The sequence below is a fragment of the Melospiza melodia genome, chromosome 29, assembly GCF_035770615.1.
Source record: "Melospiza melodia melodia isolate bMelMel2 chromosome 29, bMelMel2.pri, whole genome shotgun sequence".
Classification (NCBI taxonomy): domain Eukaryota; kingdom Metazoa; phylum Chordata; class Aves; order Passeriformes; family Passerellidae; genus Melospiza; species Melospiza melodia.
In genome coordinates this window covers 5,934,835-5,960,782 of record NC_086222.1, presented here as the reverse complement: position 1 = coordinate 5,960,782, position 25,948 = coordinate 5,934,835, and the positions used below count along the sequence as shown (strand labels likewise).

The 25,948-nt window shown below is 59.4% G+C and overlaps 2 protein-coding genes across 2 annotated transcripts; one reads left to right on the top strand and one right to left on the bottom strand.

Moving 5' to 3' along the window:
* Positions 1–1,459: 1,459 nt before the first annotated feature.
* Positions 1,460–17,093, top strand: ROBO3 (roundabout guidance receptor 3). Its single transcript, XM_063178307.1, has 25 exons — positions 1,460–1,663; positions 5,584–5,910; positions 6,742–6,899; positions 8,295–8,415; positions 8,490–8,628; positions 9,471–9,598; positions 9,679–9,803; positions 10,346–10,517; positions 10,608–10,819; positions 11,503–11,584; positions 11,668–11,836; positions 11,923–12,089; positions 12,329–12,453; positions 12,534–12,753; positions 12,834–12,946; positions 13,237–13,717; positions 13,795–13,921; positions 14,025–14,128; positions 14,206–14,415; positions 14,505–14,661; positions 14,730–14,897; positions 16,371–16,477; positions 16,565–16,642; positions 16,716–16,820; positions 16,897–17,093. Exons 1-25 carry the CDS (start codon positions 1,513–1,515, stop codon positions 17,091–17,093), a joined length of 4,143 nt encoding a protein of 1,380 aa, XP_063034377.1. The 5' UTR covers positions 1,460–1,512.
* A 40-nt stretch (positions 17,094–17,133) lies between these two features.
* Positions 17,134–25,945, bottom strand: ROBO4 (roundabout guidance receptor 4). The gene is given in 22 exon segments (XM_063178599.1): positions 17,134–18,469; positions 18,557–18,694; positions 19,456–19,790; positions 19,870–19,989; positions 20,080–20,262; positions 20,341–20,493; positions 20,581–21,105; positions 21,190–21,481; positions 21,561–21,737; positions 22,192–22,322; positions 22,405–22,555; positions 22,634–22,805; positions 23,451–23,572; positions 23,660–23,879; positions 23,967–24,079; positions 24,773–24,900; positions 24,975–25,113; positions 25,190–25,468; positions 25,557–25,601; positions 25,715–25,842; positions 25,844–25,906; positions 25,908–25,945. Coding segments are annotated over 22 exon segments (3,780 nt in total). The 3' UTR covers positions 17,134–18,341.
* Between the last annotated feature and the right edge of the window lie 3 nt (positions 25,946–25,948).

Genomic DNA, 25,948 nt, shown 5'->3' with positions numbered 1-25,948 from the left:
ATGTGGGCAGACTCCCACTGCTCTGGGCATGCAGATGTGAGGCCCCTTCTCCCTCCCAAATCCCAGATGTGCAAACCCAGTCCCCCCTGGTCCTCCTCCACTGCCCCTTCCTTCCCCACCTCCTCTTTTTCCCCGAGCCCCCTCCAGCTTCCCCACACTCCCCACTTCCCTTTTCCCCCACTTTTACCCTATTCCAAGTGCCGCCATCAAAATATCCTTTAATAAACTCCCCCCAGGAGCCCCCTCTCCCCATAATGAACCTCCCTAATTAATTCCCCCAGCCCCCCGCCGGGTGCTCGCTGAAGGAGCCTCATTGCTTCCCACATCAGCCCCAACACAATAATTAAACGGCCAATTGCTACTCACGCATTCAATGGTGCTGATTCCTCCGTGTTTCCCCCCTGACCCCACAAATTGAAGGCCGCTGGTGGTCCCAGCCCCCCCAAAGTGTCCCTCAGTGTGTTACTCAGCCTCATTCCCCGTGGGCTGCGGGGTCGTGCTGCTTTTCGGGGTTCACTGACGGGGGGTCCCGAGTGTGGGCTGATGCAGCCCCATGTGGTGTCGCGTAATTTGGGGTGAAGCCAGGGAGCTGCTGCGTCTCCTCCGTGTCGTCCCTCCAGCCCTAGGACCCCCCTTTTCCTGTGCCCCCTCAAAATTCACCCCAGTTCCACTGCACCACCCCGCCCCACACGGGACATCCCCCGCCTCGGTGCCCATGCCGCTGCTCGGGGACGGGGAGGGCACACAGGGACACCCGCGTCACCCCGCCCCGCACCGCCCCGGGCCGGCCCCTACCCGGGGGCGGTGCCGCAGGCTGAGCCGAGCCGAGCCGAGCCGAGCTGAGCTGAGCCGAGCCGAGCCGAGCTGAGCTGAGCCGAGCCGGACTGAGTCGGGCTGTGCTGAGCCGAGTCGAGCCGGGCTGTGCCGGACTGGGCTGAACGGGGCCGGACTGGGCGGAACTGGGCGAGACTGGGCTGAACTGAGCTGAGCCCAGCCGAACAGAGACGAACTGAGCTGAGCCGGATCAGGCTGAGTCGGACCGACCTGAGCTGGATCGGGCTGAACTGAGCCGGACTGGGATGAACTGAGCCGAGCCCAGCTGAACTGAGCTGAGCCGGATCGGGCTGAACTGAGCCGGACTAGGCGGAACTGAGCCGAGCCGGATCAGACTGAGCCGGATCGGGCTTATCTGAGTCGGATTGGGCTGAACTGAGCTGAGCTCAGCCGAGTTTAGCCGAACTGAGCTGAGCCGGATCGGGCTGAACTGAGCCGGACTGGGCTGAGCCCAGCTGAACTGAGCTGAGCCGGATCGGGCTGAGCCGAACTGAGCTGAGCCGGATCGGGCTGAACTGAGCCGGACTGGGCTGAGCCGGATCGGGCTAAGCCGGATCGGGCTGAGCTGAGCCAGCCTTTGCCGTGCCGGGTAGTGTCGGTAGTGCAGTCTTTGCCGTGCCGGGTAGTGCCGTGCAGAGCCGAGCCGAGCCCCGCCGATCTCAGCCGAGCCGGGACAGGATGCTGCGGTACCTGCTGAAGACGCTGCTGCAGATGAACCTGTTCGCCGACTCGCTGGGAGCCGAAGGCTCCAACTCCTCCTCCTCGCTGCTGCTCGGCATCAATCGCTCCATCGCCGCGCTCCACCTGCCCGATCTGAGCCCCGGTAACGGTACGTGCTCCCCGGTCCCTCTGCCGCCCCGTCCCGGAGTTCCCGCTCCAGCCGGGATGCTGGGAGTACCCACAGACCCCAGCCCCAGCTGGGACCCCACCAGCACCCACACTGGATTCCCATCCTGTCCCCTTGTCCCCAAACCGGACCTGCCCCATGTCACAGCTCCGGAACTGACCCAGTGTCCCCACGCCGGCCCCGTGTCCCCATTCTGGGACCAACTCCCTGTCCCCAGCTCCTGGGAGTGATGTGGTGTCCTTAGATCGTCTACACGACCCCAAACCGACACCAGCCCGCTCTGCCCAAGTCAGGACCGTCCTGGTGTTCCCAAACCAGTCCTGTGTTCCCAAATCCTGAACTGCAAGCAGCTCCCTGTTCCCAAACTGTCCCGTGTTCCTCCTCAGCTGCCAGACTGTGAGCTGGGACAGACACCAAGTTGTCCCCATGTCCCCAGACCCCGAACCAGGGGCAACCCAGTGTCCTCAAACAGCCTTCATTTCCCTACATCCATGCCCAGTCTCCAAACCAGGACCAGCCCCGTGTCCCAAACCTGTCCCAGTGTGCCCAAACCAACTCCCAGACAAAACTAGGAGAGACTCCATCTCTCCAAACCAGCCCTGTGTCCCCAAGCCAATCCCAGACTACTGACTGGAACTGGCTCCGTGTTCCCAAACTCTCTCTACATTCCTGAACCATTCCAGTGTCCTCCAACCAGCTCCGTGTGCCCTAATCCTCCCCATGTCCCCACACCAGCCCCATGACCCCAGTGAGCGGAGTGGGGGTGAAGGAGGGGTGAGGGAGGAGGTGTCTGACTGAATTTTGACTCAGTTTTGAGCTTCTCCCCTCTTTTTCAGTCTGTGCCCCTCCAGGTGGCTGGGGAGGGGGCGGGGGTGTTCCCAAACCCCCTGGGTGCCCCTGCCCCTGCACAGCCAGCCGGGCACAGGGAGGGGCCTGCCCTGACCCCCTGCTTGTCCCAATTAGTCACCGGGCCCAGCTGCGGCCCCCTCAGTCCCTGCTGTGCCCCCCGGGGTACCCAGTGCCCGGCAGCATCGCTTCCGTCCCCATGGCAGCCACAGCCCGTCCCCATGGCAACCCCTGGGCACCCCAAACTGCAGCGCCCCCTGCATCCTGCCCCAGAGTGAGGGGAAAGGGCGTGTGCGAGTGGGAGACGTGTGTGGGGTGCGTGTGCATGTGCATGCACGTGTGTGCACTTATGGGCAGTGTGCATGCGTGTGCATGCATGTGCATGTGCGTACAGTGTGCATATGTGCATGTATGTGCATATGTGCTTGTATGGGCAGTGTGCATGCGTGTGTGTGCATGTGTGTACAGTGTGCATTTGTGCATATGTGCTTGTATGGGCAGTGTGCATGTGTCTGTATGTGTGCATTTATGGACAGTGTATGTGTGTGCATGTGCATGTATTTGCATGTGTGCATGCACGTGCGTGTCTGTACATTGCGCAGGTGCTTGCGTGTATGTGCGTCTGTCCATTTATGTGCATGTGTGCATTTATGTGCAGTGTGCATGTGGTGTGTGCATGTCTGTACGTTGTGCATGTGTTTGCATGTCTGTACAGAGTGCATGTGTGTGCATATGTGTACAGTGTGCATGTGTGCTTTTAGGAGCAGTATGCATGTGCGTGCAGTGTGCGTGTGTGTGCATGTCTGTACAGTGTGCATGTGTGTGCATGTGTGTGCATGCAGCAATGTAGGTAAGCATAGGCTCATGGCCCCACTTGAGTGTGTGTGGATGTGCATGGATGTGCGTGGACCTGTGTGTGCCCCTGTGCATGTGCACCTGCGTGTGCAGCCTGTGTATGCATGCCACACCCGTGTGTGAATGTGCACATGTGTGTGCACCTCTGCATGCCTGAACACATATGTATGTATGAAAGGACCCCCCCAAATACATGCATGTGTGCAGATGTGTGTGTGTGCATTTACACCCTGCACGAATGCACACACACATGCATGCATCTGTGCATGTCAGAACATGCACATCCCACCTGAAGCACACATGTGCATATGTGTGTGTGCAAGCACATGTGTGTGGTTGCACCTGTGTGTGTGCACACCCCTGCGTGACTGCCCACATGTATACACACACCTACACGTGCAATGCACCTGTGCACACATGCACCTGCACTTGTAACGCACGTGTGCACACATGCACGTGTGTGTAACGCACATGAGCACACATGCACGTGTGTGTAGTGCTCATATGCACCTGTGCAGACCCACAGCTGTGTGCACACGTGTGGCTGGGCGTGCAGTGTGTGCCTGTGCCACTGGGCCAGCAGTGACACCTGGGGACCAAACTGCCAAGACACCCCAGGCGGTGTTGGGGACACACGTGGTTCAGCCCAGCTGGCCCCAGCATTAATGAGCGTTAATTATACTGACATTAATGACCATCTATTAATTCTTGTGCCCTAGCAGGGTTGTTTTTTTTTTTTCTGTAACAGCCCCATAACTCCAATATGGGGCTTTTAAAAACTTACAATTAAGCATTTTCTGCAGCCCAGAATGACCAGCTCTGCTACAGAAAGTCAGCACTTGCAGCTGGTGGAAAAATCCCTTTTTGGGGAGAATTTAGTCCCATCCCCATTTCATCAGGCTGCTTTGTCCCACTGGCCTTGCCTGACACCTCTCCATCTGATCTTAAGCTGCACCAAGGGAAATTTAGGTTGGATGTTATGAAGATGTTTTTTACAGAGTGATAAAGTTCTGGAATTGTCTGCCCTGAGGAGGTGGTGCAGTCCCCATCCCTGGGTGTGTTTAACAAAGCCTGGATGTGGCCCTGGGTGCCAGGGTTGAGTTGAGGGATTTGGGCTGTGTTGGACTCAATGATTGTTGAAGTGAGGGGAGAACGACCATCCTGTAATGCATCCAACTCCGATTTATTGATCGATCAGTCACTTTAAATAACAGTGTTAATTAATTTCATGCATATTCCAAAATCCAGGTTTATGATAGGCTAACAGAGAAAACTCTAACCACTCCTTTTGTTTTACAATACCGTTAATTGTTTATTAAAAACAAAACCAGTGTTCCCACTGTGATATGAAAGGTTCCCAAAACTTCCACATCTGTTCTCAGGGTGCCATCTTTTCCCAGAGAGGGTGTTTCGCTTGTTATGGGAAGACTGTCTGAGAACCTTATTGTTTATAAAGTGATGCATGAGAGAGTCTAATTGTTTATAGAAATCAGGCTGGGAACTGCTTTTGGAACTGCTTTGCAACTACCTTTTACTGTTCTCTCAACTGTATGCCTTCATGGCCTTTTTCTTTAAGCCATGCTTGAACTAAACTCCCGACAAATGATCTTGAAGGTCTTTCCCAACCCAGTCATTCTGTGATCTTCTGATTCTGTGAATTCTGCGATCCTGTGATTCTGTGATCCTCTGACCCTGTGTTCCTCTGATTCTGTGATTTTGTGATCCTCTGAATTCTGTGATTCTGTGATCCCCAGTCATTCTGTGATCTTCTGATTCTGTGAATTCTGTGATCCTGTGATTCTGTGATCCTCCGACCCTGTGTTCCTCTGATTCTGTGATTTTACATCCTCTGAATTCTGTGATTCTGTGATCCTCTGACCCTGTGATCCTCTGAATTCTGTGATCCTCTGAATTCTGTGATCCTCTGACCCTGTGTTCCTCTGATTCTGTGATTTTGTGATCCTCTGAATTCTGTGATTCTGTGATCCTCTGACCCTGTGATCCTCTGAATTCTGTGATTCTGTGATTCTGTGGTCCTGCTCCCTCCCACCCTGGGATAGGCTGGGCTGGGACCTGGCCACATTTCATCTCTCACCTCCTGCCTTCCAAGCAAAGCAGGGTCTGGGGCCAGGAGAGCACCACTCAATCCAAGGATGCTCAGCCCCCAAACCCATCCCTGCCCCTCCCCGCTTGTCCTGCAGGATCCCACGCCCAGCTGGAGGACACGGCTCCCCGCATCGTGGAGCACCCCACGGATGTCCTGGTCACCAAGGGGGACCCGGCCACGCTGAGCTGCAAGGCCGAGGGGCGGCCGGCCCCGGAGGTGGAGTGGTACAAGGACGGGGAGCGGGTGGAGACGGACCGGGAGGATCCCCGCTCCCACCGCACCCTCCTCCCGGGCGGCTCCCTCTTCTTCCTCCGCATCCTGCACGGCCGGCGGGGAAAGCCCGACGAGGGCGTTTATGTCTGCGTGGCCAGGAATTACCTGGGCGAGGCCACCAGCCGCAATGCTTCCCTGGAGGTGGCCGGTGAGTCCTGGGGGAGCATTTGAGGGAGGGAAATTTGGGGTTCTGGTGTCGCCCCCTAAACCCAGCCTGCTCCTGTAGCTGTGGCTTTCACATTCCCATCTCTGTTGCCAAGTGAAGAGGGGAAAGTAAATAAAAATACGAGGAAAATAATTAGGAATAAGTAAAGTGAAAAGGAATGATAATAAATTAAAAGAAGTGAGAAATGTTGGAAATAAACGACACTAAGTGAAAACAAATGAAATATTGGAAATAAATGACACTAAGCGAAAACGAATGAAATATTGGAAATAAATGACACTAAGTAAAAACAAATGAAATATTGGAAATAAATGACACTAAGCGAAAACGAATGAAATATTGGAAATAAATGACACTAAGCGAAAACAAATGAAAAAAGTAAACGAGTGAAAATTAGTGAAACTAAAAGTAAGGAAGTGGAAATGAACGTAAATAAGAGAAAATAAGTTAAAACATGGGAAAAAAAGAAATTAAAGAAAGTGGGAGTAAATTAAAGAAAGTGAAAATAAATGAAAAAATAAGTGCAAATTAGTGAAGAGAAATAGTGAAAGAACTGAAAATAATTGGAAATAAATGAAAATAAATGAAAATTACTGCAAAGGAGTGAAAATAAATGAAAACATGGTAAAAGAAATTAAGAGAGGTGAATATAATTGAAAACACATGAAAATAAATGCTAACAAATGAAAATATTTGAAAATCAAGTAAAATCAATGAAGATAAATGAAAATGTGCTCAAGCCAGTTCCGAGCCCCGGTGCTGCCGCAGCCCGGGGGCGCGGGGCCGGCAGCTGAGGCCGCGCTGTCCCCGCAGTGCTGCGGGACGATTTCCGACAGCCCCCGGGGGACGTGGTGGTGGCGGCGGGAGAACCGGCCGTGCTGGAGTGCGTCCCGCCCCGCGGGCACCCCGAGCCCAGCGTGTCCTGGAAGAAAAACGGGGTGCGGGTCAGCGACAAGGACGAGCGCCTGACGGTGAGCGGGGCAGAGCTGGGCTGAAGGTGATGGAGGGGATGGGGAGTGTTACAGGGACACAGGATGTGGGGTGACATGGATGGGGAGCAGTGAGGATCTGGAATGTGGTGGGGGTGTGGGATGCAGCAGAGTTGTGTGATGGGATGGATGTGGGGTGAGATGGGGATGTAGGATGGGATGTGGATATGGGGTGAGATGGGGATGTAGGATGGGATAGGGATATGGGGTGAGATGGGGATGTAGGATGGGATAGGGATATGGGGTGAGATGGGGATGTAGGATGGGTTAGGGATATGGGATGAGATGGGGATGTAGGATGGGATGGATATGGGATGAGATGGGGATGTAGGATGGGATAGGGATATGGGGTGAGATGGAGATGTAGGATGGGATAGGGATATGGGATGAGATGGGGATGTAGGATGGGATAGGGATATGGGGTGAGATGGAGATGTAGGATGGGATGTGGATATGGGGTGAGATGGGGATGTAGGATGGGATGTGGATATGGGGTGAGATGGGGATGTAGGATGGGTTAGGGATATGGGGTGAGATGGGGATGTAGGATGGGTTATGGATATGGGGTGAGATGGGGATGTAGGATGATTTAGGGATATGGGGTGAGATGGGGATGTAGGATGGGATGGATATGGGGTGAGATGGGGATGTAGAATGGGTTAGGGATATGGGGTGAGATTTGGGATGTAGGATGGGATGGATATGGGGTGAGATGGGGATGTAGGACGGGATAGGGATATGGGGTGAGATGGGGATGTAGGATGGGTTAGGGATATGGGGTGAGATGGGGATGTAGGATGGGTTATGGATATGGGGTGAGATGGGGATGTAGGATGGGATGGATATGGGGTGAGATGGGGATGTAGGACGGGATAGGGATATGGGATGCATCAGAGATTTGGGATGCAGTGGAAACATGGGGTGTGATGACAGTGTGGGTGCAAATGTGAGATGCAATGAGGATGCAGGATGTGATGGGGATGCAGAATGCAGTCAGGATGAGATGCAATGAGGATTTGGGATGAGGTGGGGATGCAGGATGCAATGGGGACGTAGGATGCAATGGGGACGCAGAATTTGATAGGGATGGGAGATGTGTGTGTGTATGCAATGAGGATGTGGGATGTCATGGGGTTGTGGGATGCAGTGGGGGAGTAGGATGCAGTGGGGATGTGGGATGTGATGAGGATGTGGGGTGTGATGGGGATGTGGGACATGATGGGGGTGCGGTGTGTGATGGGGGTGTGGGATGTGATGGGGATGTGGGATGTGATGGGGATGTGGGATGTGATGAGGATGTGGGATGTGATGGGGATGTGGGATGTGATGGGGGTGTGGGATGTGATGGCAATGTGGGATGAGCTGTTCCTCCTGCAGATCCGCGGTGGGAAGCTGATGGTGGCCAGCACTCACAAGAGTGATGCTGGTGTCTATGTGTGCGTGGCCACCAACGTGGTGGGGGAGAGGGACAGCGAGCCAGCCGAGCTGGTCGTCTTTGGTACGTGGGGATTTCAAGTTTGGGGTGTCAGGGAGGTGGGTGCTATCCTGCTGGGACTGACAGCCACCCCACAGAGCGCCCAGCCTTTGGCAAGAGGCCCCAGAACCAGGTGGTGCTGGTGGAGGGCACGGCGGAGTTTGCCTGCGAGGTGATGGGGGATCCGCAGCCGGCGGCGCGCTGGCGCAAGGAGGAGGGTGAAATGCCACTGGGAAGGTGAGTAGGGGGCGAGAGGGGTGGCTCAGGGACACCAAGGGCAGCCAGGGTCCTGTGGTACAGCTGGGCAGCTCAGTGTGTGCCAGCCTGGTGTGCTTGGAGCACCTGGCATCTTCATGGCATCAAGTAATTGCATCCCATGACCCTGGCACATCCTCCATCCTCAGCACATCCTGTGCTCCCTACTGCATTCCACATTCCCACTGTGTCACATCTCCATCCCATTCCACATCTCCCTTTGCATCTCAAATCCTCATTGCATCCCTCACTCTTATCACATCCCAAATCCCAATCACATCCCGTATCCTCACTGCAACCCGCATCCCTGATTCATCCCACATCCCCATTGCATCCCACATCCTCCCACATTCCATATCCCCATTGCATCCCACATCCCCATCACATCCCCATCGCATCCCACATCCCCATCACATCCCACATCTCCACCACATCCCACAATCCCCATCACATCCCACATCCCCATCACATCCCAAATCCCAATCACATCCCGTATCCTCACTGCAACCCGCATCCCTGATTCATCCCACATCCCCATTGCATCCCACATCCTCCCACATTCCATATCCTCATGGCATCCCACATCCCCATTACATCCCGCATCCCCATCACATCCCACATTCCCCATCACATCCCCCATCCCCATCACATTCCACATCTCCACCACATTCCACATCCCCATCACATCTCCCATTTTCCTGCATCCCAGATTTCCCCTGTACCCATCACATCCCACATTCCCATCACATCCTCCACCCTCGCTGCATCCCCACCCCATGGCACCTTACGCCCTCCTGGTGCCCCAGCCTCGTGGGTTCCTCCAGGTGGGAGGTGCTGCCAGACAACACCCTGCGGATCAGGCAGCTGCAGGTGGAGGACGAGGGCACCTACACCTGCGTGGCTGACAACAGCGTGGGCAGGTCGGAGGCATCGGGCACCCTCACTGTGCATGGTAAGGGGGGCCCTGGGGAGCACCCTTGGGTGCTGGTGGAGTGCCCAGACAAGCCCTTGTCTCTCCCTGCATTGCTGCAGTGCCCCCCCAGCTTGTCACAGGGCCCCATGACCAAGCTGTCACCCCTGGCCAGAGTGTGACTTTCCAGTGCCAGAGCAAGGGAAACCCACCACCTGCTGTCTTCTGGCAGAAGGAGGGGAGCCAGGTCTGTCTCCTTCCCTCATCCTTGACCCCACACCCAGTCATAGTCCCATCCTCATCCCAATCCCATCAGCATTTCCATTCCATCATAATCCCCATCCCAATTCCCACTCCATCCCCATCTCATCTCCATCCCAATCTCATCCCATCTCAACATCACACCACTACCAATCCTCATCCCTACCTGTCCTCATCACCATCCCATCACAGTCCCTATTACATTCCTGTGCCCATTCCATTCCCATCACAATCCCCGTCACACTTCATTCCACTTCATCCCATCCCATCGCATCCCATCGCATCCCATCACATCCCATCGCATCCCATCCCATCCCATCCCGTCCCATCCCATCCCATCCCATCCCATCCCATCCCATCCCATCCCATCCCATCCCATCCCATCCCATCCCATCCCATCCCGTCCCGTCCCGTCCCATCCCATCCCATCCCATCCCTGTCCCCAGTCTCATTCCCACCCCTAACCCTGTCCTCATCTCATTCCCTGCTTCTCACCCCTCATCCCCCACTATTCCCACTCCCTCTCAGACCCTGCTGTTCCCGGGCCAGCCCCCAGTCCCTTCTGGCCGTGTCTGGGTGAGCCCCAGTGGTGCTTTGACCATCATCAACGTCCAGCCCAGCGATGCCGGCCGCTACCTGTGCCAGGCCATCAGCGTGGCCGGCAGTGTCCTGGCCAGGGCAGGCCTGGAGGTGACAGGGGGTAAGTCCAGTGCCAGCGCAGAGCTGGCACGTCCAGCACACGAGTGACACCCACCCCACCACTCAGCAATTCCCAATTTTCTCCCTGCAGCACCCACTGAGCTCCACCCCCCGGTGCTCAGCCTGCTCCCCACTAACCGGACAGTGCTGCCTGTGGGGGCCACGGTGCTGCTGCCTTGTGGGACAGGGGCCCATGACCCTGCAGGCAGCGTGGGGTGGCTGAAGGATGGCAGTGCCCTGGTAGGTGTGCAGCCCCGTGCCAGCCTGCTGGAGAACGGCACCCTGCAGATCAGCGGCCTCCGGGTGAGCCGGCCCCGGCAGGGGCACTCGAGGGGGCACTGCAGGGAGGGAGGGGGCAGTGAGTGCCAGGGGGGAGCAAAGGGACGTGGACGCTCACCATGATGGGTGCAGGCAGTGCTGGGGCTCAGCGTGGTGGGTACAAAGCGTGGCGGGTGCTCAGGGTGGTGGGTACAAAGTGTGGTGGGTGTTTAGGGTGATGGGTACAAAGTGTGGTGGGTACAAAGTGTGGTGGGTGCTCAGGGTGGTGGGTGCTCAGGGTGGTTGGGTGCTCAGGGTGGTGGGTACAAAGCATGGTGGGTGCTCAGGGTGGTGGGTGCTGAGGTGATGGGTACAAAGCGTGGTGGGTGCTCAGGGTGGTGGGTGCTCAGGGTGGTGGGTGCTCAGGGTGGTGGATACAAAGCATGGGGGATGCTCAGGGTGGTGGGTACAAAGCGTGGTGGGTGCTCAGGGTGGTGGATACAAAGCATGGTGGGTGTGCAGGGTGGTGGGTACAAAGCGTGGTGGGTGCTCAGGGTGGTGGGTACAAAGTGTGGTGGGTGCTCAGGGTGGTGGGTATGAAGCGTGGTGGGTGCTCAGGGTGGTGGGTACAAAGCGTGGTGGGTGCTCAGGGTGGTGGGTACAAAGCGTGGTGGGTGCTGAGGTGATGGGTGCTCAGGGTGATGGGGCAGGAGCTCTTCCCCCTGCAGGTGAGAGACTCCGGGCTCTACAAGTGCGTGACCAGCAGCCCAGCGGGTGAGACAAGCTGGGGCATCTCCTTGGAGGTACAAGGTGGGTCATGGAGATCTCACCGCAGCGGGGATGCCGTGGCCCTGGGAACAAAGCCACCCAGACCTCCATGCATCTCCCTGCAGGTGATGAATCCAGCCTCTCCCTGCCTTCCCCTGCACCCGATCTCCTCCCTGGGCCACCCTCCACCCCTGTGGTCACCAACGTCACCAAAAGCAGTGTCACCCTGAGCTGGAAAGGGAACGAGGACAGTGGTGCCACCGATGTCACCTCTTACATAGTGGAGGCTTTCAGGTATCACACAAGCCTCTTGTCTGGCTGCAGGGATGATGTGGTGGCCTGATACCACCCTGTCACGAGTCACCCCTGTCCCCTGGCAGCCAGGCAGTGGGTGGCCCGTGGCAGACAGTGGCAGCTGATGTGGAGAGTGAGACCCACACAGTGACCGGCCTTGTCCCTGACACTGTCTACCTGTTCTTGGTGCGGGCGGTCAACGCCTACGGGCTCAGCGACCCCAGTGGCATCTCGGAGCCTGTGCGCACCCAAGGTGAGACCCAGCAGGGACATCAGTGGAGGTGTCCGCAAACCCCCCACCCGTGGGTCCATGTCCACTTGGTGACACCAGTGGAGATTCCCGTGCACCCAAAATCTTTGGGAATCTTTGGGTCCATCTTTTCCCAGTGATGCCCGTGGAGTTTCCCATGGGTATGTGCTGTCACCATGGCTCCTTCCCTTGGTGACACCAGTGGAGATATGCATGGACCTTCCATCCTCTCATGTTTCCAGCAGACACCAACCCCATGCAGCAAGGGCTGGATCCTGAGCAGGTGCAGCAGGAGCTGGCACAAGTGGCTGTGCACCTGAAGGAACCTGTGGTGCTGCCGCTGGGCACTGTCCACCTCTCCTGGACCGTGAGTGCTGAGCCTCCCTTCCAGTACAGGGCTCTCAGTGTCGATCATGCCCCCATCCCACCCTTCCCTCGGCTCCTCAGGTGGAGCACCAGGCTCCCTTCCTTCAGGGCTACCGGGTGCTGTACCGGCAGCGCGGCGGGCGCTGGGAGTTGGCGCGGGCGGTGTGGGCTCCGGGGGAGCGGGGGGCCCTGCTCACCGAGCTGCGCCGGGGCCAGGACTACGAGGTCAAGGTGCGACCCTACTTCCATCACCTCCACGGTCCCGACAGTGCTGTGCGGGCTCTGCGCACCCCTGAGGCGGGTGAGTGCGGGGATGGAGGGGATGGTGCGGGTCCCTGGGGACAGCCTGGAGGTGATACCCCACGTGTGCTCCACCGGCAGCCCCCAGCGCCCCACCACGAGCTGTCAGTGTGGCTGGGAATGGTACCAGTGTCCGCATCTCATGGCAGCCACCACCTCTGGCTGAGCAGAACGGGGTCATCCGCGATTACCGGGTAAGCGTGGACAGCAGCAGGGGTGTGGCAGCTCCACTCTGTCCACTCATGACACCATGAGCTCCACTCTGTCCACTCATGACACCATGAACTCCACTCTGTCCTCTCATGACACCATGAACTCCACTCTGCCCACTCATGACACCATGAGCTCCACTCTGTCCTCTCATGACACCATGAACTCCACTCTGTGCACTCATGACACCATGAGCTCCACTCTGTCCTCTCATGATGCCACGTCATGCTGTCCTTATGGGTGTTCCCCATCTTTTCCTCCTGGTCCCCACCAGATTTGGTGCCTGGGCAATGAGAGCCGCTTCCACATCAACCAGAGCGTGGAGGGGACGGTGCTGGCGACTGTGCTGCAGGGACTTGTCCCCGGGGTCCCTTACCGTGCTGAGGTTGCTGCTGCCACCAGTGCTGGTGTGGGTGCCCGCAGTGCCCCTGTCCCCATCCACATCGGTGAGTCCCTCATTGTCACAGCTGTTCCCCATCTGTGGGGCATGATGGGGACACCCACTGCGGTGCTTGGGGTCGCTCCTTGGCACCCTGCCGGTGTGTCCCTCTTTCCCGTGTCCCTTGCAGCCCCCCTGGTGGAGCGAGGTGCGGGGCCAGCAGCTGGGAGCAGCTTGACTGAGCATCTAGCAGAGGTAGCCAGGCAGCCAGCCTTCATTGCCGGTGTCGGTGGCGCTTGCTGGGTCGTCCTCGCGGCCTTTGCTGCTTGGCTCTACAGCCGCCGCCGGAGGAAGAAGGAGCTCAGCCACTTCACTGGTACAGAGGGTGCTACCCCTGGGACCCCTCACCTTCATCCCCCACCCATCAGCCACCCACTGTCTGTCTCTTTGCAGCATCCTTTGCCTACACACCCACCGGTAAGCCCACGAGTGCTGCGGGGTCCCAGTACGGCCTCTCGCTGCCCTCACCCCCATCTCTTTCCACAGTCGCCTTCCCGGCTCCAGTGCGCAGCAACCCCAGGTAACCCCCCGGCCCCCCTGCCCTGCCCCAGGTAACCCCCCCTGGCCCCCCTGGCCTGCCCCAGGGCTGTGCACCAGCATTCCTTCACCCCGTCCCCCTGCAGGGCAGCTGCTGGCAGTGGTTACCCGTGGCTGGCGGATGCGTGGCGTGGTGGCAGCACAGCCAGTTCTGCCGGGTGTTTGGGGTCCACTGAGAGATACTACAATGGTGAGGGGTCAGCATGGGGCTGGGTGGCTCTTGAGGGGGTTATGGTCAGCCCTGATGGTGCTGGTCACCCTCTGCAGATGCTGGCATCACCCGTTACATCGCGCAGACGGAGCAGTTTGGAGCGGGGGCTGCCGAGGGGCCGGTTTACAGCACCATCGAGGTTGACAGTGAGGAGCTCTGCGCGTTCCCCCGTCCCTTCTCACAGTATGGGACCTCCTACCCTGGGGGGGGTTCCCAGCCAGTGGATGCTGCAGCCTCCCAGGTGCCCCGTGGCCGGGCTGAGCACGGTAGGGTGGTCGGGTGGGTGGGGGCACATGTGGGTGCTCGTGGTGCTGTGCCCTCCCCACAGCCCCCCCAGCATCCCTCCTTGGCACAGGGGCCAGAGCAAAGCTGGGGCAAGCAGTGAAACCACCGGCAGTGAGCTGGACAGAGCTGCTGCCCCCGCCACCCTCAGCCAGTGAGCTCAGCCAGTGCGCCCAGGAGGAGGAGAAGGAGGAGGAAGAGGAGGATGAAGAGGAAGAGGCAGCCCGAGGGTGAGTGTGGGGGCTCAGGGGCTGGGCATGCTGCCCCCAGCAGCTACCCTGTGGTCTCCACCGTGCAGGTTGGGGATGGAGGTGTGGTACCCTGGTGAGGACATCCCCTGTGCCACCGCTGCATCCTCGCCCACCACCTCCTCGGGCTGCCGCTCCACCGCCACGCTGACACCCTCACCCCGCACCACGGAGGACATCCCCCGCCTCCGCGACTTGGATGGCTCCCTCCTGCCCCGGTAGGGGATGGGCCTTGCTGGGTATGGCCGTGCCATTGGGGTCTGGATGTCCCGCTGGGGTCCAGATGTCCCATTGAGGTCCAGATGTCCCACCATGGCCTGGGTGTTCCATTGCCACGTTGTCATACCCAGCCCTACCATGCCATCATGGTCCAGCTGTGTCGTTAGGGTGTCATTAGTTTCCAGGTGTCTCATTGGGGTCCAGATGTTCTGTTGGGGTCAAGATGCCTCACCATGGTCCAGATGTTCCATCACAACCCAGCCATTTTGTCACGGTTTGGCTCTGCCATGCTGCCATAGTCCAGCCATGCTGCTGAGGTGCAGATATGTCATCTGATGGGACATCCAGGTGTCCCATTGAGCTCTGGATGTTGTGCCCAATCATGTTTACGTGATCCAGTCCCACTGTTCCACCACAGTCTGGCCTTGCCACTGGACTCTGGATCAGGCTCTGGATGTCCCACCATGGCCTGGGTCTCCCATCACAATCCAGCCACTCCATCATGATCTGGGTCCTGCTGTGCCACCGTGGTCTGGCCATGCCATTGGGGTTTGCATGACCCAGTGGAGTCTGGATGTCCTACCATGGTCCAGGCGTCTCTTTGTGATCCATCCATGGTGCCACCATCCACCCCTGCTCCCCAGCTGAGCTCTGGCCGTGCTGCCATCACACATCCATGGCATTGTGGGTGACGGGGGCATTGCAATACAGCTGCACCATCGTGAGTCAGGTGGGCCATCATCACCCAGCTGTGCTGCCCAGCTGTGCCCCAGCTCTGCCATGGTCCATCTGTGCCACCACAATGCTGGCATGTCACTGCACTCCAGCTGTGCAGCTGCAGTCAAGCTCCAGGTTGCATTCCAGCTGTGCTATGACCCAAGCTGCATGGTTGCAATCCAGCTGTGCTACCATCTAGGTGTGTCATGATTTAGCTGTGCCGCTGCAATCTGCCAGTGTGCTTGCAGTCCAGATGTGTGTTGATCCAGCTGTGCCACTGCAGTCCAGCTGTGTGGCTGTAATCCAGCTGTGCAGCCTCTATCCAGCTGTGCTCCAGATGTGCCACTGCAGGCCAGCCTTGCCGTGCTGTGGTCCTCTACCCCATCTGTGTCACCGCACTCATCCAGCTCCCCTTTGCCACCCCAGCTGTGATCCAGCTGTGCAGCCTATATCCAGCTGTGCTCCAGATGTGCCATTGCAGGCCGGCCCTGCTATGACAGCCTTGCCAGGCCGTGGTCCTCCACCCCAGCCGTGCCACTGCACTCATCCAGCTCCCCTTTGCCACCCAGCTGTGATCCAGCTGTGCCACTTCCACCCAGCTGTGATGCTTCACCCCCCCTACACCGCTGCCATCCAGCTGTGGCAGTACCACACGGCTTCTCCTGGCTCTGGCACAGCTCTAGAGAGTTGTGCCACCCCTGTGGCGGCCCCTGAGCCCCCCCCACGCTGCCTTCACTGTACCCCCTCTTTGGCAGGCGACCCCCGCACGGTGCGGGCACCCCCCCACGGGCACGCAGCCCCTCGGTGGCCCCGGATGCCGGCGAGGGCCGCCCAGCCCGAGCCCTCTGCCCTCCCGGCACAGGTGAGCCCCCGGGGCCCGTGCGGGTGGGCGGGGGTCTCGCTGGCTGCGGAAGGGGCTGACGCTGCCATCCTATCCCCCCCTCCCCAGGGAAAACCCGCGGGGCGATCTCCAAAAGTCGCCTGAAGCCCAAGAGCAGCCGCTACCGCCAGGAAAAGCAGACGGGAGGTGAGTGGGAGGGAAGAACCGGGGCACTCAGGCGGCTCAGGGAGCTGAGCCCTGTCCTCCCCCTGTGCCGCAGAGCTGCCGCCGCCGCCGCTGCCGCCGCCCGGAGAGAGCCCCGGGCCCGGAGCGGGGCCGGAGCCGAGCGGGGCCGAGCGCAGGGTCCCGCAGCGCCCGGGCCGCGGTAAGCAGCGCCACCGGCCGCGACTGCAGGGGCCGCGGTGGCACCGCCGAGCCCCAACCCTGTCCCTCCCCTGCAGATGAGGCCCCCCCCTGCAGCAAAGCCCCGTGCCTGCCCCGCGGCAGCTGCTCCACCACCGGCAGCGTCTCGTCCCGCGGCTCCGGCAGCTCCCGCGGGCACGGCTCGGGGCGCAGCCGGACCCCGGCGGAACGCGGAGAGGGCACCGGGCACGGCCGCCGCACCGGGGCACCCTGCCCGCCGCGGGAGAAGCGATAGAAGGGAGGGAGAGTCGGTGACAGAGTTGGGGACACGGGGATGGGGCACGGGACACGGAGGGATGTTCTTTAATTTGTGATGGCTCCGCGGAAATAGGGTTGTACAGAGGTCGTGGCCAGTGGGCGTCAGAGTGAGGGGGAACGGGGATTCTTGGGGTGGGGCAAGGAATTCACAAGGAATGAGCACCCTGGGGAGGGACAAGGAAGGACATGAACCCTGGGGACAGAAACAGCTGGGACAGATGAGCAGAAGAGCGATGAGGGCAATGGGGAGGGATGAAGAAGATGCTTAAGCAGAGCAAAGATCCTGGAGACAAGGACAGCTGGGAGGAACAAGGATGATGGGAAAGGACAAGGACGCCTGAGAGGGATGAGGTGATTGAAAGGGAAGGGGACAGTCGGTGGGGGACAAGATTACATGGGGGGACAACAACACAGCAGGTGAATGAGGGTGCTGGTGAGGGACAAGGAAGGCTGGGGGACGAGGAGGCCTGAAGGGAAGAGGACAATGGAGGAAGGACAAGGATTTCTAGGGGCTTGAGGACTGCTGGAGAAAAAACAAGATTGCTTGGGAGGGACAAGGACAGTAGTAAGGCTGAAGGGGGATGAGGACAGTGGGGACACTTGGCATGAGGGACAAAACGACTGATGAAGGATGAGGACACCCAGGAGGGCTGAGAAGGCTGGAAATGAAGATGATTAGGAGGGACAAGGACATTTAGAGGGAGCACATGGACACTCAGGTGGCTTGGGAAGGATGAGAACATTTGGGAGAGACAAGGATAGAAAACGTGGGACAAGAATGCTGAGGAGGGACATGAACTATCAGAGATCACAAGGACAGTTGGAAGGAATGGGAATTGTCAGTGGGAATGGGGATGGTCAGGGGGTCAACAACCCTAGGGAAAGACAAGGACACAGGGTGGACAACAGTGCTTGGGCTGGAGAAGGATAGTTAGGGGGGATGAGGATGCTGGTGAAGGAGCAGGACACTGAGGGAGGACAAGGACACTTAGAGGGATGCAGACTCTTGGGGAAGATGAGGGTGCTGGGGAGAAATGAGGAATTTGGGAAGGGGTGGGGATGCTGAGGAGGGATGGGGGCACTGTGGAAGAAGGAGGACGCTTGGGAAGGACAAGAACGCTGAATAAGGAGGGACACCCACCCACCTAGGTGCCACCCACCCTTTGTGGGTGGCTTTTCCTAGTAAAGAGCCCCTGTTTGGGGAGCTGCCCAATAAAGCTGGATTTTAGCTGAGCCAAGGGCTCTGGCCTGGCTGTGTCCTGCGCCCTGGGGACTGCCACGCTCCTGTCCCTCCTGTCTGCAGCTCACCACCTTCCCTGGCCCAGGGGCTGCCAATCCCTGTCCCTTGGCAACCTGGAAAGCAAAGGACACATTTTCCAACACCCTGTAACACCTCACCACCCCCAGCGCCCACCACCCTGGCACTGGGGCACTGCACACCGTTCTGTGAGCTGCTGTTCATGGCTGCCTCTGTCCTGGCTCTCTGTGGCACCTCCAGCACTTTCCACCAGTCCCAGGTGGCAGAGTGGACTCCGGGTGGGAAGACCTGCTCCAAGGGCGATGGTGGTGGTGAGGGACCTGCAGGGAAGAAGGCAAGAGATGGTGGCATCACCGTGGTGTCCCAATGGAACCATCTTCATTGAGTGTGGGGGTTCCTGTTGTGGGTTTCTCTGGGTCTGGATTGAAGGCACTTGGGACAGTAGTTCATGTTTGGACTCAGGTGTTTATTATTTCTTATCAGTGAAACAGTCTCACTACTGTGAGTTTGGCAGCCTTTCATCAGAAGGCACAAAATGGCCAACAATCTCTTGTTCCAAGGTCTTTTAAGACTAAACTATCCAATTAAGAACTGACACCTGGATTATTTTCAATTTAACCCAATAACTGATCCCTCAAAGCCCACAATGGGGACTTTTCTGCCCAATTACAAAATGCCACCCAAACCCAAGAAGAAGAAGGAAGAAGAAGGAAGAAGAAGAAACCCAGGACAAACCCTGTGCCCTCCATCTTCCTTCCATCCACAACATACTAAAAATCCCAAAACCTCAATTTCTCACCAAGTATCCACCTACACTACTCTCTATAGTCTATTGCACACTTTTGTGGATTCCAGTCTATCTTGAAGTCTGGGAAACTTTCTCCATGAATGAGGAGAAAGTTCTCCATGGAGGGTCACTGATTTTGACTCTCCATGAATGAGGGTGCACGTCAGCGCTCCCCTGGGGGTCAGGGCCCCCCAGAGCAGACACAGAAATGTTCCCTGCGGCGCCCTGGGTTTGCACACTTGAGAAGGTGACAATGCTCAGGGTCAGAGAGGGGGGCCAGGGCCCTTCACTCACCCCTGCAGGCCCCATCAGTGTCCTCCAGGCTGTAGCAGAGGCCGTCGACAGCCACGGCCAGTGCCCGGGCAAAGCTGGCGTCCAGCAGGAAGGAGCCGTCGCAGGAGCTCACCAGGCTGCAGCGGGTGCTGGCAAAGTTGTCCTCTGACACAGACCCCCAGTCGTTCAGCAGCGACCCTCCTGGCGAGCCCCCTGTTGCTGTGTGCTCTTCCTCCTCCTCCTCTTCCTCCTCCTCCTCTTCCTCCTCCTCGCCCAGCTCAGAGGCCGGTGGCCCGTAGATGTAGCCGTAGGTGTGCGGTGGTGAGAAGGAGCGTGGTGTGGTCGGTGCTGGGGGTCTGTGGGGAACACGGGGGGGGTACTGCTGGCACCACGGGATGCTGCAATCATGGGAGTGTCCCAGGGGATGGGGAATACCTGCAGCAGGTGGTGTCCTGGTCCATCTCCAGCACCTCAGCCACCTGCTGTTGTGTGAGGACCCCGTCGCTGAATGCTGGCGAGAGGCGCCCGCTGGCCAGGGACATGTCCTTGGAATACCTGGTAGCCAGGAACATGTCCCTTGAGTGCCTGGCCTCCAGTGACATGTCCCAGGTGTGGCTGGTGGCCGGGGACATGTCCTTGGGATACCTGGTGTCCAAGAACATGTCCTTCTGGTGACCAGTGACTGGAGACACCTCTTCAGGACGCCTGATGGCCGGAGATGTGTCCCTGGCATGCCTGGTGGCTGGAGATGAGTCCCTGGAGTGCCTGGTGGCTGGAGATGTGTCCCTGGGGTGCCTCAAGGCTGGTGACATGCTTTCAGGGTACCTGCTGCACAGGGACATGTCCCTTGTGTGCATGGTCACCAGTGATGGGTTCCCGGTGGCCTGAGACATGTCCTCAGAGTACCTGGTGTCCAAGAACTTGTCCCTGTGGTGCTCGGGGACTGGGGACGTCTCCTCAAGGTGTCTGCTGAGTGGGGATGTGTCCCTGGGGTGCCCAGTGGCTGGCAATGTGTCCTTGGGATGCCTCAAGGCTGGTGACATGTGTTCAGGGGACCTGCTGCACAGGGACATGTCCCTTGTGTGCATGGTCACCAGCGATGGCTCCCTGGGGTACTTGTTGGCTGGGGACATGTCCTTGGCATACCTGGAGGCCAGGAACTTGTCCCTGCAGTGCTTTGTGCCTGGTGACATCTCCTTGGGGAGCCTCGTGCCTGGGGATGTGTCCTTTGGGTGCCTGCTGGCTGGGGACATGTCCTTGGGGAGCCTGGTGGACACTGAGATGTCCCTCTGGCACCTGGCTACTGGTAATGGGTCTCTGGGGCACCTGGTGACCAGGGAGGTGTCCTCAGGGTGCCTGGTGGCCAAGACTGTGTCCCTCTGGTGCTTGGTTGCTGGTGGTGGATCCTTGTGGTGCCTGGTGGCTGGTGACATGTTCCTGGGGGTCCTGGTGGCTGAGGACACATCCTTAGGCTGCCTGCTGTCCAGGAACATGTCCTTGGGCTGCTCAGTGACCAAGGACATGTCCCTAGGGTTCCTGGTGGCCGGTGACACACCCCTGGGGCTGTCTGTGACTGGGGACCTGTCCCTGGAGATCCCAGTGACTGGGGACATGTCCTCGGGATGCCTGGTGACCAGAGACGTGTCCCTGGGGCACACGAAGGTCGGGGACCTGCAGGTGCAAGGGACATGCTGGAGTTTGCAGCGAAGGGCTGGGCTGCAGGGTTCTCACCTGGATGGGGACACCCAGACTCACCGTGTCACCGGTGGGTGCCAGGCGTGGGGTGGTCTCGGGGGCGTCACCGGTGACGTGGTTACACCCGAGGCCAGCGGGGTGCTGCCCCGGTGTGGCTTTGGAGAGCTGAAGGCCGGTGGCCGTGGGTCCCTGCTGTCCATCCTGGCAGTGGCAGTGCCACCCTTGTGCCCCCTCTGCTGAGGCTGCCTGGCTGCCAGCCCCAAATCTGTGCCCCACTCGCCTCCAGTCCCAGGGACAGGGACGTGGCTGGGGCCAGGCACGAGCAGCGGGGTGCTGTGCACCTGGTGCAGCTCTGCAGGGGGAGTGAGGGACATTGGCCGTGGGCCATCGCCCTGGTGTCCCCCGTGTCCCCCCATGTCCCCCACACCCACCTCTCTTGCGGACACGCTCCCAGGGCGCTGGGTTTGGGGTGCTGGGCGAGGAATGCACCCCAGGGTGCCCCCCAGCACAGCACCCCATGTCCCCGAGGGGGGGTGGGTGTCCCCCATGGAGGCTGCTGTGGATGGGGGGCGTGGGGGGACCGAGGCTCGACGGCTCCAAGGAGAGGGCTGGAAGAGTAAGAGAGGTCAGGGCACCCACGAGGCCATGTGTGCCCTGTCCCCTCTGTCCCTGGTCTGTGTGTCCTCACTGCCTGCAGACAGACAATGGGGAACACCAATGGGGACCCCATGGCACTGGGGGTCCCCAGCATAGGGTGGGGGTCTTGGGTACACTTTGCTGGTCCCATGGCACTCTGTGGGGTCCTAGCCTGGGCTGGGGGTCCTGCTCCATGGAACCGGGTGGGAATCCAATGGCATCACATGGGGGTCCCATAGTACTGGAGGGGGTTCATGGCAGAGAGTGGGGGCTCTGTGGCACTAGCTGGGGGTCCCAACCCTATTGTTCACTGCAGGGGTGGGGGTCCCATGGCAGTGGCTGGGGGTCACCAGTCTCTGGGGGCTCACTGGAGGGGTGGGGGTCCCATGGCAGTGGCTGGGGGTCACCAGTCCCCACGGGGCTCACTGGAGGGGTGGGGATCCCTGCCATCACTGCCCAGGAGCCGGCTGCTGAGGCTGCTGCTGCTGCTGAGGTTTCGGGGGGCACAGCTGGGTTTCCAGGGGCCACCAAGCCACGGAGAGTCACCAGCCACCAGCCTGCAGGGCGAGAGGTGCTGTCAGTGCATCCATCCCCCCCACACCAGGGATGTGCCGTGTCCCCCAGCCCATGGCCTCTCACCTGTGGCGAGCTGCAGCGTCCTGGCTGGCGCGGCGCTGGCACAGGAGGAGGAGGAGGGCGAGTAAGGCCAACCAGAGCATGGAACCAGCGGCTGCGATGACAGCAGGCTGCCGCAGCGCCTGCACCACCCTGCTGCTCCCTGCTGCCAGCCCTGCAAGGTCCCAGCAGTGTCACTTCATGTCACCACCCTGACCCCCACCCACACCCCGCCCTGCTGTCCATCTCCTACCCAGGACTCCGCAGGTGGCATTGCTGGGGACCCCCAGCCCTGCGCTGTTGAAAGCGGCCACCTGGACACAGAACTCGGCCCCGGGGTGTGGCAGGAGGGCTTCCAGGCGCCGGGTGGCTCCGTCCACTGTCCTGTTGGTGGGATGCTGCCAGCCCTCACCCATTGACCAGACCTGGCAGGCACCAAGAAGATGTATCCCTTAGGTGATTAGCCTTGATGGACCTCCTTGGACAGATTCCTTCAGATGAACATCCCTTGACAGACTCCCACTGATGGATCCCCCATGGACAGATTCACTTGGATGGGTCCCCTAAGATGAATCTTCTTGATGGACTCCCCTTGAAGGACCCCTTTGGATGGGCTCCCTTGTATGCCCCTAGGATGGACCCCCTTGGGTGAAAACTTCTTGGGTGGATCCCCATTGATGGACCCCCCTTTGGATGGACCCCCTTGGGTGAAAACTTCTTGGGTGGATCCCCATTGATGGACCCCCCTTTGGATGGACCCCCTTGGGTGAAAACTTCTTGGGTGGACCCCCATTGATGGACTCCCCTTTGGATGGACTCCCTTGGCTGAATCCCCTTGGTTGGACTCCTTTGCATGAACTCCCTTGGATGCCTCTAGACATGCCCTGGGAGGGACCTCCACCCTGGCTGGCCCTTTTGGATGAACCCCCTCCTGGACAGACTCCTTGGATGGTTCCTCCCCTTGGACAGACCCCCACCTTTGCCAGGCTCCCTTTTTGGATGGATCCCCTTGGACTGACCCTCCCTGCCCAGAAGACCCCCGCCCTGCCCCTTTGCCCCTTGCCCCATACCTGGTAGCCCCGGATGACGCCGTTGTGCGCTTCAGGAGGAGGCGGCTCCCAGCTCACCACCACGGTGCCATTCCCTGCCTCAGCCTGGCTGACGGTGACACGCTGGGGCGCTGCACTTGGCACTGCCGGGACAGGGATGCTGAGACCCCTGGGACCCCCATCAAACCTCCCCACCACCACCCAGGCATCCCGGGGGATGCACAACACACCTTCCTCGGGTATCCAGAGGTGCCTGCTGTTGCTGTCTGAGCCCTGGGTCCCTCCGGTGTAGGGTCGGACCTTGAACTCGTACTTGTAGCCCCTGCGGAGCGCGGGGATGGTTGTGCTGAGCTCCCTGCCCGCATCGTGCTGGACCCAGGAGGTGGCGACCGGGAACAGGCTGCGGTACAGCACCACGTAGCCCACGGGCACGGGCACCGGCATCAGCATCTGGAGGAGAAGGGAAGGATCCCGAGTTAAGGTGGGACACGGGGATGTGTCCCGTCCCCTCTCCCCCGAGAGTGGCATCACACGAACCTGCCAGCGGAGCTGCACGGCAGCACTGGGCAGGGCGGTGCTGTTGTCCAGGTGCAGCCGCACGGCCAGCAGCTCCCGCGGGGCAGAGTCCTGCTGGCCTGTGGCCAGACGGTCTGTGGGGCAGAACAAGGTGAATCCAGCACCAGGCAAGACCAAAGCACCTGCCCAGACACCCCCTGAGATACCTGCACATGGAGATCCTGACGTCTACCTGGATGGACTGACTCTTTTGGACAGACACCCTTTCATTGGTTTGCCTTCAATTGACCCCTCTTGGAAGGGTCCCCTTTGATGTGCTGCCCCTGGGGACATGGGATGGGATCCCATGATTCACCCCTCCATGATGTCCCTTTGGATGGATATTTCTTGTTCTATCCCCCTTCAATGTACTTCCATCTTCCATAGATCCCTTTAAATGGATCCCCTTGGAGGAACCAGGTTGGCTGGATCGCCTTAAAGTGGGTGATCTTGAATGAATCCCCTCGGATGGACTCCCACCTCAGTGCATTTCCTTAGATGGATCCCCTTACATGGATGGATCCTGTTGGATGGATGTGTTTGGATGGACATACCTGTGGAAGTTCTCCTTTTGATGGATCCCCTCAAATGACTCAGCTGGATGGACTTTATTTGATGAATGATGGATGATGGCTGATGGATGATGGATGATGGATGGCCTTGGATGGACCCGCATGGACAGACTGCCCATGGATGAACCCCATTAGATGGATCCTGTCAGATGGATCCCCTTGCATAGACCCCAAGATGTCCCTGGTGCCTGTGGTGGCGGAGGTGCCAGCACTGACCCTGCACGTGCAGGACGGTGGTGGCGGCGGCGGTGCCCAGCTGGCTCTGCGCTGTGCACACGTACGCGCCGGCGTCGGCGGCCGTCACGGCATAGAGGCGCAGCGTGTGCTCCCGGTCCACCTCGTGCCTAAGGGTCACCAGCTCAGCATCAGCCTCATCCCCACGCCAGGGATGGGACCTCTCCCCCCTGCCACCACCTACCTGCCCCAGGGCAGGTCTCCGTGCTCCTTGTGCCACTGCACCTGTGGCGCTGGGTCACCGCGGGCGCTGCAGCCCAGCTCCACGGTGCTGCCAGGCACCGCCATGGCATCGCTCGGGTGCCGCACGATGCTCGGCTTCTCTGCGGGGGGACATCAAGGACATGGCACCATGGCGGCTGTGAGGTGCCCACCAGCTGTGGGGGACCCTTGGCTTACCCAGCACAGAGACGCGGGCGCCCCGGCTCTCCCTCCTGCCTGCCGCGTTGGCCGCCACGCAGATGTAGAGACCGGAGTCGCTCCGTTGCGCCGACGCCACCTGTAACTTCCCCTTGGTGACCGTGTACCTGCCACCTACCAAGTCCAGGGTCACCCCATCCTTCTTCCAGGTAATGTAGGGCTCGGGGTACCCCAAGGGGGGAACACAATCCAGCTCCAATGCTTGTCCCGCTGTGGTCACCAAATCGCCCGGCTGCAGGCGGAAATTGTCCCGCAGCACTGCGGCGGGAGGGCACATTGTGGGTGGGGGGAACAGGATTTTCTGGTGTCTCCCCACCAGCATCTCCCACCCACCAGGCGTCCTTACCAGCTGGAGTTTGGGGTGCCGTGGCCACGCTGGGGAGGCGGCAGCCTGTCGGGTGACAAGGAGGTGGGGGAATGCCAATAGGTGCCCCAGGTGGGCATGGTCTGAGACCCGGGGTGGGGCAGGGTTGAGTGGAGTTTGGCCCCATGGGCCGCACTCACCTCCGCGGTGCAGGGCGGCGAGGCAGAGCCCCAGGCCCAGCGCCGTCTCCCAGCCGCCCGCCATGCCGGCCCTGGCCAGCCTCAGCCTCCCCGTTTCCTCCCGAAGTCCCGGTTCCTCCCGCCCGCACCGGGGCTGGATCCGGCTCCGGATGGGGGGGGACAATAGCCGGATGCGGGGGCCGGGAAATGCCGGGGGGAGAAGGTGGCGGTGAACACAAACATCTCAGCCATCCT

Bases quoted from the DNA above. Each gene is read 5' to 3' on its own strand.
- ROBO3 (XM_063178307.1), top strand. From the start codon at position 1,513: ATGCTGCGGTACCTGCTGAAGACGCTGCTGCAGATGAACCTGTTCGCC. The intron at 5,911-6,741 runs GTGAGTCCTGGG...CTGTCCCCGCAG, and splicing joins TGCTTCCCTGGAGGTGGCCG to TGCTGCGGGACGATTTCCGA. The intron at 16,643-16,715 runs GTGAGTGGGAGG...CCTGTGCCGCAG, and splicing joins CCAGGAAAAGCAGACGGGAG to AGCTGCCGCCGCCGCCGCTG.